Source organism: Cynocephalus volans, chromosome 1 (assembly GCF_027409185.1).
Source record: "Cynocephalus volans isolate mCynVol1 chromosome 1, mCynVol1.pri, whole genome shotgun sequence".
In the NCBI taxonomy this organism is placed as follows: Eukaryota; Metazoa; Chordata; class Mammalia; order Dermoptera; family Cynocephalidae; genus Cynocephalus; species Cynocephalus volans.
In genome coordinates, this window is record NC_084460.1 from 107,703,900 (window position 1) to 107,722,563 (window position 18,664).

The 18,664-nt window shown below is 42.4% G+C and overlaps 1 protein-coding gene across 4 annotated transcripts in view; it reads right to left on the bottom strand.

The window, feature by feature from the left end:
- Window positions 1–1,089: 1,089 nt before the first annotated feature.
- The window catches only part of ABCC5 (ATP binding cassette subfamily C member 5), an 83,777-nt gene continuing 66,202 nt past the window's right edge, over window positions 1,090–18,664 (bottom strand). For all 4 annotated transcript variants that reach the window (XM_063087261.1, XM_063087254.1, XM_063087279.1 and 1 more), the window contains exons 25-30: window positions 17,633–17,822; window positions 14,010–14,169; window positions 7,182–7,260; window positions 6,002–6,115; window positions 5,164–5,328; window positions 1,090–2,615 (exon numbers count right to left, since the gene is read on the bottom strand). In XM_063087261.1, the coding sequence (XP_062943331.1) occupies window positions 2,514–2,615; window positions 5,164–5,328; window positions 6,002–6,115; window positions 7,182–7,260; window positions 14,010–14,169; window positions 17,633–17,822 (810 nt within the window). In that variant the 3' untranslated portion in view covers window positions 1,090–2,513. The remainder of the gene's footprint in view (window positions 2,616–5,163; window positions 5,329–6,001; window positions 6,116–7,181; window positions 7,261–14,009; window positions 14,170–17,632; window positions 17,823–18,664) is intronic.

Consider the following 18,664-nt stretch of genomic DNA (forward strand, 5'->3'; position numbering starts at 1 on the left):
GGAGAGTTATAGGCGAACTCAAGCTTCTAGCCTGAAAGACCAGGAGGTCAGTGGTGCTACTAACTATGACAGCGAGTGCTGGCTGAGGTGACTGGGAGACGCCCAGAGGAGGCACTCAGCAGGCAGCTGGAGATGCTCCTAAGGAGAGAGGCCATGCCCACAGTTGAAGGGCTGCCACTGTACTGGTGGGACTGAAAGTACCCATGCAGGGAGAGAAAAGGGCATGGGCAGAGGTGGGAGGAGAACCAAGAGATATGAGAGAAAAGAACTGAAACAGGGGATGTTAGTGTCATGTGCAACAGAGTTTGAACAGGAAGACTTTAAACGGTCTCACTATGTTGACCCCGTATTGTTCTTGGAAGATAAATCCAGTGCATCAATAAGAGTGATTACTGTTTAGATCAGTGCTGTCCAACAGAACTTTCTGCAATGATGGAACATCTGCACTGTACAATACAATACCCACGGGCCCCATGTGGCTACTGAACACTTGAAATGTGACAACTGAGGAACTTTAATTTAGAGACAAGCCCCTGGATTTTTAAGACACTAGTTTACAAAAAAGGCTGGGTTTAAGATATGAGTTCCACTGATGGTCAGCAGCACTAGTACCAAACAGTCTCAAAGCTTTCTTGGCTGCATTCAACAAAATATACTCAGACACTTTAGAATGAGTATCCTTTTGAATGGGTACTAATTCTCAAGGGGTTAATCTCAATGAATAGGCTGAAACAGCAATTATATTGTTTGAATGCCTAATCATTTAAAATATATTTCACCATGGCCACCTACCTCACTACAGCCATTCACCTTCCTGCTCCCCACCCATTTATTAGCAGCCAAGAAGCTTCATTTGATGACCATGTCCAGGGACACAGGCTGCAGGGACTAAGGCCCACTAGAGATGATTCCAGGCACTTTGGGCTCCATGCCCCTTGCAACCACCAGCTCTGCTATCTGTCCTTTCCAGATGTAACTCCACATGTAATACTCACATGAATTGGATATTCAGATCCAAGGCTCTGGTACACCAAAGCCAGTCAAGGACATCTCACTCCTTTCTCAGAGAACTATTTTATACAACAAGAGTTTTACAAAATCCAAAATAATTTTATTCACTTTTTCAGATTTTTGCTTCCACAAGGTGTTCAGCAAACATGCTAAGGCGACAATGTCTTGTTGGTCACGACATGCAACGCTGACCATTCAACTGATGACAGCAGTGACCATGCCCACCTGAGCTACCGGCCCCACAGCACAAAGAGGGTTTGCGGAAACACACCAAACCACACAGCAATCAGCAACCTGAGGTAGGTCTCTTTACAGTACAAAAACTTCTACGCCAGTGTGAGACACTGATTAGCAAGAGCTGCTTAAAGTTGCAGACTTTGGAGGGAGGGAGAGGAGGAGGGAGGGAGAGAGAGAGAGAGAGAGAGAGAGAGAGACAGAGAGAGAGAGACAGAGAGACAGAGAGACAGAGAGACTGTGTGACAACTGCGGTGAGAAAGGAAAACAGACTCACAAAATCCTGAACCCTGTCACTGAACTGTGGAGGTGTGGGAACAGGCAACCAAAAAAGTACCACTTAAAGAAGCAGCAGCTGGCTCCTGGGTTTGGAGCCAACAGGTCTAGGAGCTGGAGAGCTCTGTGCAGTGGCCAGCATTAGGAACCTGAGGCAGTGGGACACTCTGTGAATAGACTGATTCTCACTTAGAAATGACAGCAAAAAGAGGAAGGCAGGAAAGGAACTCCCCTCTCTCTGAGAAATGTCTCTGTGATTCTCATTCCTGATGGAGGGGGTGAAAAGGGGTCTGGGGCTTTGCCCACTGCTCTTCTGACAGAAACAGTGACAACAGGACAGAAAGCAGGAGCCCTGAGAATTCACGGCGCTCTGCACAGCCCCCTGCAGCCCCACCCCACCTGCCCTGGAGTGGCTGCCAGAGGCCACAGAGGGGCCGCAGGAGGGCCCGCTATTGCCACATGTGTTCCTTTGGACACCCAGAAAACCTGGTACTGTGAAACCACCAGCTAGAGAAGAACAAAATGCTACCCTTCCTACAGTCTAATAGCAAAACCAGATCTTTAGTACAGCAAACTGTACAAAAATGATAGAAAGAAATATGCACTGTTCTTAGCACAGTGCTTATTTTAATATAAAATAAACAGCTTACATTTTCACTGTAAATATAGGCTATGTACAGAATTATATATAGATATAGCTACATGTATAAAGCTTCATTATAGGCCTCTGATACATTTATAATAACGGTTCCCTGAACCTTTTAGAGTGCAATTAAGAACGAAAACTAGATTTTGTTTACATGAGTATGGAATAAATACAATAATCAAAATATGACTCTCCCTAAAAGTGAAACACACAAGCCAATCCTGAACTGCTGTGCGAAAGATAAAATCGGGAAAGGCAAGGTTTCGGCAGGAGGACGCGATGAGGGGCCCGCCCCAGGCAGGGAATGGCAATGCTCCAAAGAAAAGACATCATCAGTGGGGAGGAGTTAGCCCTTGACAGCAATCTTGTTCTCTGCGGCAGCAAACATGGCATAGAACCGGGAACTGTCATTGGACAGAAGGACTGATGGGGTGTCAAACTCCACCACCTGTAAAAGAAGGAGACGGTGTCAGGATGTGACTCTGGGACAGTCAGGGTGATTCTGAGGAGCCACTGCTCAGGAAGGGACATAATCCCAAAGCCCCTTGAGGATAGAATTCAACTAGCCTTGCTGTGCCTCCCACCTTTTTTTTTTTTTTTTTTTTTTTTTAATAACCAGGGTGTAAGAGAAAGGTCAGGGAGAAAGATCTCCAGATCTCTTTCATATAAAAAACAATTCTTTCAGCCTTGGGAATAAAGGAACCAATCAACCAGGTTCTGCAAACTGCAGAGGGAAAAACTGTACCTCAAGTCAAGGGCATACCAGACAAATGTCATTTTGTTATGCAAGCTGCTCTAACTCTATAGATGGAAGAGGAAGAGCTCAGAATGTCTAGTTGACAGGGAAAAATAGGAAGTGAGGAACTGACTCAGCCAATTATCCATTCTTATGGTGGACTTCTATACAGCCACTGAAAATCATCTTGCAGTAGAAAATTGAGTGATATGCTGGCAGAACCTGCCTCCTGTGACAGAGGCTGAAAATGCACGTATTCACTTTCCCAGCCTCCCTTGCCACAGGGCAAATGCATGGGACACACCCTTGACCAAGGAGATGTACGGGGAAGTCTCCCGGGTGCTCTGAGGAAAGGGTATCCTGTCCAATGGAGAGGGGTATGAGGAGCAAGTATCCTTCTTCTGGCCAGAGTTGTGTGAGGATGGACATGGGTGCCAGAGCAGCAGACACCCTGCACCTGGAGAGGAAGGTAAGCACTGGCTGGAGGTGACACAGAGCCTGACATTGCTGGGCTGCAGAAAAGCCAACCCACTGCCCTCCTGCCATGTGGGACAACAAAATCCTACTGTCCAAGCCTCTTGTAGCCTGGTATTCTGTGTCTATGGCAGGAAGCTTCTGTCTGTAGGAGCCTGTGTATAGATGCATGAAAAATACTGGCAGGGGATAAGATAGTCTGAGATAATACTTATTATCTCTGGGGGCTAAATGACTTGTGATCTTGTTTTTGCCTTTATTCTTTTTTTGTGTATTTTAAGTTTTCCTAAAATTACAAGGAAATTTTAATTAACATAAAAAAAAATTAAGGGAAGTGAAGGATAAAGTCCCTCATAAAGAGTCAGCCACTCCCCACTCCAAAACAACACTGAACCACCTAAAGAAACAAAGTGGTGTGGATTTGTGTCTTTAAGAAAGAATATCCCAGAAGGTGTTCTTGGTCTCTTCTGACTTATTTTATTATGTTCTACTTAACACCTATGTACAGAGTAGTAGCTCTGTGTAGCTAACATATAACAGAATCTCAGTAAACATTTAGGATAATGCAAACAAGAATAGTCACAAAAAACACTAACGTCAAAATACTTTTAAGATGGAGAAAAATCATTAACCCCTATGTTTTCTCAACTCAGCTTTGAAGCCCAGGCCTAACCTGCCACATTAAATGCTTTCTCAATATTTCTCCCCAAATAGACTGCAGTGTGGTAGTTAAAAGCACTGGTTGGGACTGGTCTGAGTTCAGTCCCAACTCTTCCACTTCCTGTGGACCTGAGATAGGCTATTTAAGTTCCTTGAGACTTAGGCTTCTCATCCGTATAGCAGAGTTAATGATATCTGTCTCTTTTTCATTATTGTGACAATTGGTTATATGTTGAGAGAGTATATGTAAAGCATTAAGCACAGTGCCTGACACGTAATAAACATTCAATACAAGTAGCTATTATGGTAGCTATTATTAACAACAGAAGACAAATCACCCATTATGAATGGCTTCTTAATTTCTGCCAAATCCTAATTTATTTCCATCCAGGGGCACACAAAAGAGGTATTTGTCCAACATAAATTTACTTAACATCTACTTGTGCAAAGAACGGTAGTTCTGAGCACTGCTGGAAACCCAAGGATGAATGAAATAAGACCCCCGCCCTTTAAGAGCTTGTAGGGAGCTCTCTAGGGAGACAGGGCATCACACATTTACCATCAGATGAGGCAGAAGAGCTACAAGAGAGGTGCAGATAAAGTTTAAGGCAGCTGAGGCAATTCGTTTCATGGAAGCCTTGGCATGTAAGCCATGTCTTTCTTCAGGGAGAGGCAGATTGTAAACATGTAGATATGGGAGCAGGAACAAGGGGAAAAGCATGTTAGGTAGATGCAACCATTTGAATAAAGACAGGTGAAAAAGCTTAAAGGAGTCAAGATTGTCTATGGCTAATGGCACCTGCAAGGGGAGAGTGGGAAATAAAGAAGGCTAGGCTAAGGCAAGGTTGTGGGAAGGGTTGGAATGACAGGATAAGAAGTTTGGCACCACTACATGATTGCAAGGAGCAAAAACGGGGTGGCTGGTCTCAACATGCCCAGGGTAATACAATTTCTTGATTGGGAAGGCTGTATCCCTCCCAACAGCAATCAGAATAGAGGTGCTACGGCTGCTTATCTGGATGCCCAGAGCCGTGTGAAGATGGCAATCAGCATATTCCTGCCAGGGGTCAGTTTTCCTCCCAGACAAGGCCACATGCCAAGCCAAGGTCCCTGGAGGGCTCAGTACCTGTCCCTGGGCCAGCACCATAATCCTATCAGAGCCTAGCACTGTATGCAGGCGATGGGCAATCGTCAGCATGGTGCAATCTGCAAATGCTTCTCGGATGGTCTCTTGTATCAGTAAGTCTGTCTCTGTGTCCATGGCAGCTGTGGCTTCATCCAAAATCAGAATCTGCCAGTGAAGCAAAGGAGAAAGGGGGGATCAATAAATTCCTTTAGCATTCTGGTTAATCTAGGACTTGCTAAATGTGTATTTCATTATTTAAATTGTATACCATACCCGTTTTTCTAAGTATGCACATATGTAAAAATACTCCTTTGCTTAGAATTAACATAACTTCAAACCTGTATGTTTGCCTTGATTTCCATAAGTAGGATATGTGTATAACACTGATCTAATCAAATATTTGCCCCTATTTGCTCTGGGACAACGAACATGAACATTAATCTTTCTGGACCTCCCTTTTGCTGTCTGTAAAATGAGGGGGCTGAATTTGGTGACCTGGAAGTCTCTTGCAGTTTTTAAATCTTCTAAGCCTATGGTTTGCAGTACAGTACTACAACTACGCACTGGCCAGAAACAGAAGTCATCCTTGGATACTGAAGGGTCAGAGAAGTTAAAAACAAAACAAAACACATCCCCTCTTCTCCCCCCACAAAATCCATATACCTAAATTGTGTCAAGGTTAGTGGAGAAACATCTCTGGTCATGCTCTTAGAAAGTGCCACTGGACTCAGAGCCAGGAATACCTTTGGACCCCAGTGCCTCAGGGCAAGGCTGAATTTCAGCAGGCCTGTTCTTTCCACTGTGTCCCCCTTCCCTGCCACCCACCAAACTGCCTTACCTTGCAGTGGCGGAGCAAGGCTCTTGCTATGCACAAGAGCTGCCTCTCCCCCACTGAGAAGTTGTCCCCATTCTCCATCACTTCAGATTCAAGTTTCAGAGGTAGCTGAGCAATCTAGGGTAAAGGAAAGTAGAGATTAAAATGGTAGAGAACTAAAGTCAATTTTTTCAAAAAATCCAGGAGCAAAAAGAAATTATTCTGGAACAGATGAAAGAATTACTAGTCAAGAACCTGGCTCATCCAAAAAGAAGGTACAGGTGTGATGGTCATGTGTACTAGGCCCCACATTTTCTAGGACAGTCCATTCTTTAAATATATTATTCTGTTAGCTTTATACCAACAAAATATCCCCCAAATTGCAATATTTCGACATCCCCCAAATCCTGCTGGATAGGGTGCCCTAATTTTTGGTTCTGAAAATATGGTCATGAATTAGGAGACTAAGTAAGCAAAATTACTCTCCTGAAGTCCAGGGCTGGCTGGCTAGCTCAGTTGGTTAGAGCACAGTGTTGACAATGCCAAGGTCAAGAGTTCGGATCCCTGTACTGGCCAGCCACCCTATCCACCCCCCAAAATGTTTGTACAAAGCTGTAGGCTCATGGCTGTCAAACTTTTTATAAGCTATAGAACTTATTCTTCAAATAAAATTGTTTGAGGAAGCCCAGTATAAAAAAGATAAAAGCAGAGCCTGACTCAACCCAGGGGTACCACAGAACCCACTCCAGGCCAGTGGTATCAATTTGTAGACTGTGGCTGCAGGTGGAGCCTGCTGAGTTACCCTAAGAGGTCTGTGACCCATATGCATACTACATGTTTTCTGTAGTCTCAATAAATTATATATATTTTGCACATATATGGATGCTTCAAAAGTATGTTATAGTGTTAAAATTAATAAAATAGAAATTAATTTAAAAGCATTACTGAATTCTGAGTAGTTGTCATTGATATCTTCTCAGTCAATGGATATAACCATGGGTGGTGGTGTGGGAGGTGGGGTCGGGAGAGATTAACTTTTACCGCAGGTCTGAAATGCCTGGGAGGCCCTGCTCTGCAGCGCTCTTTCACTCCACTGACATCCTGGAGGTGGAGAGAAAGGCCGTGGCTGGACAGAGGCAGCCAGCGCAGACTGTGCTTCCACCTGTGCACCTGCAGCACAGCACTGCCCTGACTCTTCACTTACACATTCTTTCATGTGTGTCCTTTCCAGGGCATCCCAAATCTGGTCTTCGGTGTACTGATTGAAGGGGTCCAAGTTTGACCTAGGGAGAAACATAATAGGAATTTCTCAGTGGTCCAACATTTAAGTGACCAAATCGTAGTGGCTATCTGGTAAAAGTTTAACACATACACACAGGAAAAGGGGAACTCAAAACACTGGAAGTCACAGGTGGCTCATTCCCCAGCCAGCCATGGATGGAAGTTCTGAGAATGGACTGGGTCTCCCTTTCTTCTTTACAAAGCTTAACTTTTATTATTTTTATTATATAACAGAAGCTTAGAAAAATTTTAAAAATACAGATATTCAAAACTCCCTAAAATACAAAAACCAGTACATGTTTTAATCACTTTTAATGATATCCCTATAAAGAAATATTTTTACCATTTTATGGCATATATCCTTCTAGATTTTTTCTATGCAGATACTCATATATATTAAAATACATCTCTCTATTTGTACAAACTTAGAAAAACACCTTCTTTCTTCTTGAAACACAGGCTGAGAGCCCTGTCACTGAGTGGGGGCTCAACAACAGCTAGCCTGACCAGGAGGAAGAACTGGTCCAGCAGGAGGCAGAGCAATTTATTATCCTCTAAGAAATAAAAAATAATAAAGTGGCATTTATTATTCTCTAATAAAGGGCAACTCAAGAGGAAGGAATTTTACTGGTACAGAAGACCAGTGTGGGGACTACTCTGGCTTACTGTGCCTCAAGGAAATCAAGGATGATACTAAACGATCAGGACTGGACATTTCTGGAAATGATAAAAACAATGAAAAAATCTTTGTCTTTGAGGATCACAGTGGAGAGGTGTTGGTGGAACAAATATTTGGTGGAAAATTGGGATGTTACAGTAATTTGGGGTATCTTGTCTTGATCTGAACACATTTGTAGATCTAGTCAGCTAAGAGGTATTACGTATAATTTGCTTTCCTCATAAAATTACGATTGGTATATGGGAAACAGGAAAGCCTTTGGGGGAAACAGGAACAGTAGCTCTATGCCACATCTGTCTCCATGTCGGGTTACTAATTTCAGGCATGCAAATACAGGCAGCTCATTACCACAGAACTCTGCCCGAGAGAAGGAAGAGCAGGCTGGCACCCTGCCTCGATCAAGCCATGTGGGCACCTCTGGACTCATGTGGGAGACTCCCACCAGCCCTGCTCTCCTGGGCCTCCTTTGCACACATGCTTCCCCCTGCTTGGAACATGCTCACCTCCCCTGACCCTTTTACTCAAGAGACACTGGTCCAAAGCCAGGGGCCTGGAGCCAGACAACTGGGATTGCTGTGCAGGCTCTAGCAATCACCCTGGCCTGTTCACCTAATCCTTATGCCTTGGTTTCCTCACGTATGAGAAAGGGATAAAAGAGCACCCACCTCAAAAGGTGGTTGTGAAGACTACACTTAATCAGTGTAAAGAAAGCACTTACAGCAGTACCATCTGGTGCACAGTTAACACTGTGTATTATAATCATCATGTTATTTTTATTGTTATTCCTCGGCTACGATTCCTTCTAGTCCTTCAGGTCTTGTCTTAGATATTACCTTCAGGAAGTGTCTCCTGATCCTTTCAGCCCAGACTAGGTGTCCCTTATTATGGCACTCAGCACTTGTTCACTGTCATTCCCCCTTCCCTGTCCCCGCCCCCACTGGATCAGGAGCCCTGTTTGGATCTCATTCATTATTGTATCCCATGCGCTAGCACTGTTCAGTATTTTTTGTATGAAAAAAATCCTTATTTGGCTTCTTGATAAGATGCATTAGTATGTCACAACTTATACTTTTTCTGTAATAACAGAAGCAAAGAGCAGTGTCATGGAGAGACAGTGTGTGCACACAAAGCATCAACGCAGATTGGGCTCAAATCACAGCCCTGCTTTTTACCACCTGTGTGACCTTGGACAAATTACTCCTGAATTTCCTCATCTATAAAGTGGGGATACAGTGACACTACTAAGTAGGCTGTAAACATTAAGACACTATATGTACAGTGCCTGGAACACAGCACTCAATAACTTGTAGCTGTTAAATTGACACAGTACACAGGGACACATTACATGCCTGGTTACATTGCTTGGTGATTTTCTGACTCATATACTCATTGCATTTTCCACGTGGACACAATAATCATAGGATCCTGAGTACAGGATCAGAAATAGTTGATAGAGTCGTATCTGTGAAAGCTCTGGATGGGGAAGACTGATCTCTATAGGTATGCCATCTAGGAAGAGCACCCTTAATTAAAGAAGGTGGTCCAATTTGTTGATAATCTAATGTTGTTAAATGCAGACCCTGGGCTAAGCCTAAGGAAAAGTTCACCTGTTTCCAATCAAAAAGACAAAATTGACACATGTTGAAAGTTCCTGATCTTCCTGTCCCTCTGCCACTCTGGAATCTGCCGACACATGCATCTGGGCTGATAAGATCAGTGTTTATTGCTTTCCTTTCCAACTGCCTTTTAGGAAAAGCTTCTACACTGATATACCAACAGATCCATGACAGACTGAAACTGTGTTCTCTGTCCCAAGTCTGAGGAATAAAAGGTCAGTCACATTTCTGCCTGGTTTAACAAAGACTGTTGGGAATTCCCATGGGCAAGATTAGCAAGACAATCCTTGGAGTAACATTTATCCAGGTGGCAATGCAAGTTTTCATAATAAAATACTCCCTAATATGGACCTCCTCATACTTTATAGTAAACTCTCTGACCTTTGTAGTTGCAACAGGAGGTCTCACTTTTGAGCTATAACCCTCTCAGCTTTTTTAAAAAAATCATTTTATTTATTAACTTACTATTATTATTGTTTTATTTAACAAGTTCTTCAATGCTCTTTACAAGAGTCTTTTAGAAGTCCTTATCAAACCTAGAAAGAAGGGGCAACCTATCACCACTGCACCCCAACCCATGGGAAATCATGATTGGTTCCACACAGCAGTTGAGTCCTGCTTTGCCTCGTTTCCTGCTGGAGCTGCCCTGCCGTGGTCTGTACACAGCATAGCCGCATGGCTCCATGCTAAAGAATTGCTGGCCAGCCCTCATTCAAATTCTAGCTGTGCCACTTTTATCTGTGTATCTTTGGGCAAATTACTTACTCTCTCTGGGTTTCAGTTTCTCCATTTATAAACTAGGCATAATAATAGTATCTACCTCATAGAGTTTTGAGTATTTGATCAATTAATACACTTAAAATGCTTAGGACAGCATCTGGCACATATAAGCCCTCAGTAAGCTTAGCTACTATTGATGCTCTTCATACAATTCTTCTAGACACAGCATTACTTTCTGACATAGAGACTAGAAGTTTTGGGGGATTCTCAAGTTCTACAGGGATTAAGACTGCAAAAAAAGGAAAAGGGGGTTCCCTTAAACAATAGGATAATTCAGAGACCCTCATCACATCTGGAGAAACTTCCATGCCATCTAGAGTACTAGATGCTCTGTCTGAAGGTGCTTTGGGCCCAGGATGAACCAAAACAAAACAGGTCAGTTGTGGACTCAGTTCCTTTTGCTGTGATTGTGAGTTGAGAGCCAGAGAAATTCCTCAAAAGTAAGAAAATTTAATGAGCAGATCTAGAGGGCATCTGAACAGGAAGAAATGAGAACACTGCTTCTTTCTAATGAATGGACATCAAGCAGAACTGCTCCAGGTGGTGAGAAGGTACCCATCGTCACAGGGGACTAAGACTCAGAGAGACAAGAGTGACAGCTGGGGATGACCAGTCTCACTGAGATGCAGATTAACCACCAGCCCAGCAAGGCTTCAGACAGTCTGCAGGATGGAAAGCACTCCAGCAGAAGGGTTAGGGCAGAGGCTAGGGCTAGGCTTTCTGGGACCAAGAAGCACAGGGACCTCTGGGAAAAGGGAGAAGAATGCAAAGCACTGCCAGGGCATGAGAGAGGGAGGCCAGCAAAAGCTCTTAAGGCCTGGATGAGAAGGTGCCTCTCCTCCTGGGGCCAACTATTAGGGAAAAGGCAGAGGAAAGGGACAGGCTGCAGAAACACAGGCCTAAGAGATCAAACCCAGACAGATGGATAGGGAGGGCTAGGATACAGGTCTTGGAATGGAATGAGGTTCTGGCTAATCTAGGGAGGGGTGTGGCCCTGAATTATCTAGTCTGTGATTTAGATCATATTTGCATGCAGAACAATTCAGAAATTTGTAACCTGTGACTTTTCTGAGTTTTGTTGGATTTTGGTTTTTACCTTGCTTTCCCTCTATGAGTTCAAGTTTTAATTGTGTGCTGTTATCTCAAGAAGATGTACCCACCCCCAATGCTGGTAAGAATCTCTAGGAGGAAGATGAGGAAACAGCTGGTCGCCCTTGCCTTGAGAAGCTCATCACAGGCTTTCTATCTTCTAAGAAAAGCTAAATAATGCCAGAAGCTGAATGTTCTTTGGCATCTATAAGAAACCTCCGGGAATAAAAAGAGGACAGAAGGTCTGGGATTTAACTTTTCCTCAATGTCTACTACTGACTGAAAAAGAAAAAATTAGAGCTGGCAGAAAATTAAACTTACATGACTATTTTCTCAGTTTGCATAGCTGACTCCCCAAATTGTACTCTGAGCTCAATAACTACAAACTCAGGACAGCAGCACATCAACTACCAAGCTTATTCATAAAGCAGCAAACATTTCTCTGGAGATAAAAACAAATGGTCCCAATTTCATGAAAGCTACACTTACATAATGTTTTAAAAACACCAGCTGCACATGCTCACGGTCAATTCTTAACCATTAACGCTAGAAGCCCCCAATTCACAAACCCAAGTGCAGTGCTGTAAAACTTTAAAATTAAAACAGGCTTCTTGGTGGCAGTATTTTCAAGAGAAGTCTAAAGTTTAATATGCCTTTTTTCTTGATTCTCTTCTAAACGATGACTAAAAAACAAAAAAATACATGTTTTTTTTTTTTTGTCCAGAAACAAATATTATAAGGCCAGTTTTTTTTTTTTTTTCCCCCAAAGATGTTCCTGTAGCATCTACAAGTAGAGAGATGTGTGGGAAGAGCAGATTTGGCAACACTAATTTCTTAATTTTAGAATTGAGTCTTCAATAAATACTAATCTCTGATTTTGCTTGTTGGACCTTATTACCCCAGTACCCAAAAGGAATGATTTACCACCAACAGATCTAGTATATACTGTTCAAATTCGATTAGAGAAATGCTAGAATAAACACACCCATGAGTGTTGACCCTACATGAATATACATGAGAATTCCAGTTTACTGCTATGGACTAAAATGTTTGTGTGTCCCAAAATTCCTATGTTGAATCCCTAACCCCCAATGTGGTGATACTGGAGGTGGGGTCTTAGGGAGGTAATTAGGTTTAGATGAGGTCATGAGGGTCGGGACCTCATGATGGGATTAGTGCCCTTATAAGAAAAGGAAAAGACACAAGAGCTCTCTCTGTCCTCTCTTTCTGAGTGCACACACCAAAGAAAGGCCATGTGAGAATATAACAAGATAGCCATCTGCAAACCAGGAAGAGGGCCCTCACCACACACCAATCTTGGAGTTCCCAGCCTCCCGAACTGTAAGAAATAAATTTCTGTTGTTTAAGCCACCCAGTCTACAATATTTTGTTATAGCAGTCTGAGAAGACCAAGATATCTAGCAAACCTCCTTGAATAAATTAGTTCAAATGCCATTTCTGAAAAAGAGGGGGGACCTAGCTTTAAAGACAAGTCTGAACAGTGTCTACGTCTATGGCTATTAGAAATTCAATTAGTACCATTTCTTTTTTTTTGGAAACTGCTAAAAATTAAAGAGGAAATAGGAATACCACTTTTAGAATGATTTAAAAAAATGTCCAATCTAAGTCAACTCTATAGTTATTTATTTATTTATTTATTTATTTATTTGGTGGCTGGCTGGTACAGGGATTCAAACCCTTGACCTTGGTGTTACCAGCTCTCCCAAGTGAGCTAACTGGCCAGCCCTAAGTCAGCTCTATAGTTAAAGCTGTTTTTATTTCCAAACAGAGGCAGCCTGAATAAAAATGGACACAAAGTTTAGACACCCATTGTTTTTAGGAGGCAGAAGCTTAAGCCTAAAGGTAGGATAAAGTATAGAAGAAATAATGGTACAAAATATATTTCCTTCTTAGTTACTATTTTAACAGGCCAAAAAGAGGAATTTTATCTTTGGCATGCTTGCAGATTTCAGGAAGAAACATCATCCCAGAGTAAGTATCAAAGGTGGGGAAGATACTAGAAAATGAAAACATAAGAGTTGTAATAACACCTGAAAGCCATCATTAGAATTGCAACTTTCAGCATACCTAGTAGAGATGACAGAATGGAGTGGGAGGAAAGAAAAAAAAAAAAAAATGCAACGGGAGGCAGATGGCAGATGGAGGACGACAGTGACGGGGTTAATGACAGCAACTACTATTTACTGAATGCTTACCATTTGCCAGGCTCTGTGCTTGTATAATTTGTACAAATTTATTCAGTCTTCACAACAACAGGTCTTAAAAGTATCCCCATTTTATGAGTGAGGAAACAGGCTTAGGAATGGTCACGGAGCAGGGCTCTGAGCTCAAATCACTCTGACCTCTTTGCCACCAAGCTGCTGGGCCTCCCTGCTGGCTAGTTAATAAAGTGGCTTGTGCAGTGGGGCTACGTCTCACTTCTGCAATGGGAACAACATGGTGTGGGAAAAGCACTGGGCCACAGGCCCTGAGATCTTGGTTCAGGCAGAGGCTATAGCCTCGTGTGATCCAACACACCCACCTGGCCTCTGATGAGGCCCGAACCATGCGGTGCTCAGGTCCTCACCTGACAGTGCCACTGAACAGCACTGGCTCTTGAGGAATGATGGAGAGTTTGCTTCGGAGGTCAGCAAGGCCAATATCACTGATTCTTACTCCGTCAATCTTGATGCAGCCTCCAGATAACTCCACCAGTCGGAAGAGAGCCATCCCCAAAGAGGACTTCCCTGATGAGCGAGAAGACATGAAGAAAAGTAGCTTTATTAGCAAACTCTGTGAAGACAAAACTGCTTTATCCTTAGGGCAAAATCATCTATTTTTCCTAATGCTATTCAATCATTATTTCAACTGATTAACTGAGACAATGTATAAAATGAGTCAGAAACAGAAAAAAGTCATGAGCTTTCCTGAGCTACAAAGCAGATACCTTTGAACCACACAGCTTCAGCCTGAGAAGGAATGAGAGGGACCGTTCCACTTTCATGAGAGTAAAACAGAAAAATGCCTCCCTTTCACCTTAGGAATAGGTGCACAGGATTTACTACTTCTTAGGCAAAGTTAGGAGAACAGAGATCTCACGGCAAGCAGCTGGGGGGCAAGCCAGAGGACAGGTGTCTTCTTTCTTTGTCCCCTTATTATAGCCGACAGAGAAACTAAGATAAGGTTTTCCATCAGCACAGCAGCAGCTGGGGAATGGGAGAAGTTCCATGGATAAGCATGCAAGGGAAGGAGATTTTGGCTTAAGTAACTAGGTGGCTGTGGATGACTCTCCTATGATAGGGAACTATGGCAGAGAAGAAGGTTTGGGGGAATAAAATAATGAGCTCAATATTACAGTGATAAGCAGAACAGTTTTTCTTGGTTGAATCTTCATTTAAAAAGTTACGTAATACATAACAACATTAATCTCCCATGAACTCAACTAGTGTATTTTTTTTTTTTTAAAGATGACCAGAAAGGGGATCTTAACCCCTGACTTGGTGTTATCAGCACCACACTCTCCCAAGTGAGCCAGGGATGGCCCTAATGTACTTTTTGATCCATTTCTTTCCCTTCAGTCTCTTCCTAGAGTTGAGATCACACCAGAGATACAATATTGTAAGTGCTTTTTTTCACTTAACACTGTATGATAAGCACTCAACCATATCGTTAAAAACTTTTCAAGATGAAATTTTAGTGGCTACAACATTCCATCATGTGGATATATTCCTACTTATTTAACCAGTCCTCTAATGTTGGACATTTAGTTTATAAAAAACTTATAATAATGTTGTGGCATATACCTCAGTTCTCAAATTTTACTTCTACTTCAGATGATTTCCTTGGAATAGATTCTCAGAACTGAAATTACTAAGTCAAAGGATATAAATATTTACTTATTTTATTTATTTGTTTATTTATAATCCTATATAAGATGACCAGTAAGGGGATCTTAACCCTTGACTTGGTGTTCTTAGCACCATGCTCAACCAGTGAGCCAATCGGCCATCCCTATATAGGATCTGAACCTGGGGCCCTGGTGTTCTCAGCACCACACTCTCCCAAGTGAGCCACGGGCCGGCTCTAAGGATATATATAGATATTTAAAAGGCTCGCTATATAGTGCCAAAAAAAAAAAAGGGTTTGCCATAGTCCTGTCTACTTTTCTGTGACATGGACCCATGGTTTGGATTTAGAACTACAGTGTTTTAGCTATTGAACCACTTTTCCTTGGCTGAATGCCTCGTTCTGAACTCTCCTACCCTTCTCCTGCTTCCATGTTCTGAAATACTTCTTGTGAGAGCCTCGCTGGGATCACCACGACTCTTTTCAGCAAGCACTGAGGGTTCAAATGCCTGCCTTGCCTTTGGTGTCTGCAGCCACAACCCTGCTGTCAGTATTTGTCCCCCTGTCAAACAACCTAACAGGAATCCTCAAAACCACCCATCTTCCTAATGCAGCAACCCTCATATCTATCTACCAGAAATGAGTTGGGAACCTGGTCCATGTAGCAGGACAATTCTCCTAAAAATGAATGACTCTCTTCAGGATTAGGGGACTTGGTTATCAGCCCCTTACCCAGATATAAGGAGGGGTGGCAGACACTCTCTGAGGGCCAAGGCAGTGCGTTGTTTTAAGATGTAAGCTAAAGAAGGAACAGTGCTCAAATAAATGGGTCAAGTTCTTCCACTTTAACAAAAGGTGCCTAGGTTGGACCACCTGGACTGGAAGACTATAGTTCCCCGAATCTACACCATAGGCAATAAAGTCCTCATGGTGTTGTCCTTGATTATAACCTCAGCAGGGCCAGGGCCCATGAAACTTGAAGGAAGCTATAACAGGATTAGAGTTTAGACTTTCTAAGTCAGACTATTTATTGTTGTTTTATTTTTCTTCTTTATCTCTCTGTCACTCCCTGCTGTTTAATAAAGTCTTGGTGAATATTTCTGTCTATCTTGTGTTAAAGAGAAATCATTGAAAGGGGACATTAGTCTGTTTTCAGGAGAGCAGTGTCCCCCTCGGGGCCAATGCAGAAAAGGGGGCTTGAGAGAGAGAGCGAGAGGTGCAGCATGGCCATTCTCCCTGAAGACTCTCTCCAGTGTGAAAACCTGGGGGCAGTGTTTTATCTTGACGTGAAATCTTTCCCTCAAACTGAAGGCCAGGAAGTACTTTTTCTTTTCTTCCTTAAAAGGTTCCTTAAAGTAAATTAGCCAAAAAAAAAAAAAGATATATATTTTTTCAATTGCAAGGAAAAAAGCTAGAAGAGTTTTGATGTCAAGGAAGCGAGGAAGCATGGAGTCCAGAAAGCTAATGCTAACTGAACCAAAGAGACTTTTCACACAAGGATAAACAGGTTAGTAAAAGACGACAAGATTCAGTCTTTGAAATGTTATTCAGGAAGAGAAAAGGGAAAGAAATACATTACTCAAGTCTCAAACCTAGAAATTTAAAGGGTATATTGTAACACATTTCTAAGAATAAGAGTGAGGTAAACCACCTAAAAACATAAAACAAAGGCCACTTTACTTCTTTACAACTGATGTTGGATCAAGAAAATAATTTTTGCCTTTGAAGGAATATAAGTTGCTTCTTTAGGGCTATGTTAGTTTCTGACAAATGAGGCTATATTGGTGATATTTCACAAAGTCCATAAAATTCTTCATATGTTTTGACTTCATAAAAATAGAGATGTTCACTGCAGTGCTATTCATAATTGTGAAAAATTGACAACAAACTCAATTCCTTGTCAACTGGGGATTGGCTAAATATAAATTATAGTACATTCATAAAACAGAATTCTGTATGATGCTGCACAGCAATCACTAATTGACATGGAAAAATACCGATAGTTTTAAAAGAAGGCCATGAAACAGCATGTGTAAAGTGACCACATTTCTGTAAACATACGTGTTAACATAAAAAGCCTAACAAGATATCCACCAAAATGTGACCAAGCTGGTCTCTCGGTAGTAAAGTCGTGAGTGCTCTTTCCCTTTTGTACTTTGCTATATGTTCTGCATTGAGAACGTATACTTTTGATTGGAAAAAGCTCTAAATGTCATCAAGTAAGGTTAAAAATAAACTTAGAACCTGAGACGCTAATCACTTATTTGGCAAGAATCTGGCTTGAAGGTATGAAAGTGATATTCAACACAGCTAAATTCTGATGGGTTCAAATGTTTCTCTGGAGAGGCCTTTGCATATCCTTACCTGATCCTGTCCGTCCCACAATGCCAATCTTCTCCTTAGGTTTGATGGTGAAGGACACTTTCTTCAAGACCAGAGGGAGATTCTCTCGGTATCTCATCTCTGCATTCTCAAAGGTCACCTCTCCTTCCTGGGGCCAGTCAGGGGAGGGCGCCTTGTTCTTAATTCTGGCAGGTGCTTCCAAGGAGAGAGTCTGGGGAGACAGAAGTGGCTGGTTCAGACTGACCAGATTCTTGGGGAGCTACAAGCTTTGCCATAGACAAGTAAAACCAGGATAGTCATAGCAGCCACACAGAGGCAGCTGCCACCCTGTCCCCTTGCTATGAAAGATTCCCTTGGCAGTAAATGCTTATCACTGCTGAACCAGACAGGGACAGAGTACAATGGCTACTAAGCAGCACCTTGGAGAGGGCAGTGGTTTTCAAACTGCTTTTTGTCTTCAGGAATTCTTCCACAAAACTGCCTTGGGGACTGAGGGAGAACCTAAGTCGTAAGGCATTAGGCCCTCCATCCCTCTTCAACCACATCAGTTTTTATTGAGGTTCTTTGAAAATATTAAACTTTCAAATGGATTTCACCGTTTGAAAACCACTGGCCTAAACCTGAAGAAAGGAAAGTAATATTTATTTATCTATCTATCTATTTATTTATTTATATATTTTTTTGTCGTTTTTTCGTGACCGGCACTCAGCCAGTGAGTGCACCGGCCATTCCTATATAGGATCCGAACCCGCGGTGGGAGCGTCGCCACGCTCCCAGCGCAGCACTCTACTGAGTGCGCCACGGGCTCGGCCCGGAAAGTAATATTTATTGAACATCTAACCAGATCCTGGCATTTTGACGTATCTTGGTCAATTCAGGAGACACAGATTCTAATTCCAATTTTGCCACTAATAGTTGTGTGACCCAAACATGTCACTTCTCTTCTCTGGGTCTTAGTTTCTCATCTGCAAGTTGTGGGGAATGGATTAGATGATCTCGGAAATCTATTCAAGCTTTAAAATGCTGTGAAATAACTGATTAGGTAATTTTTGT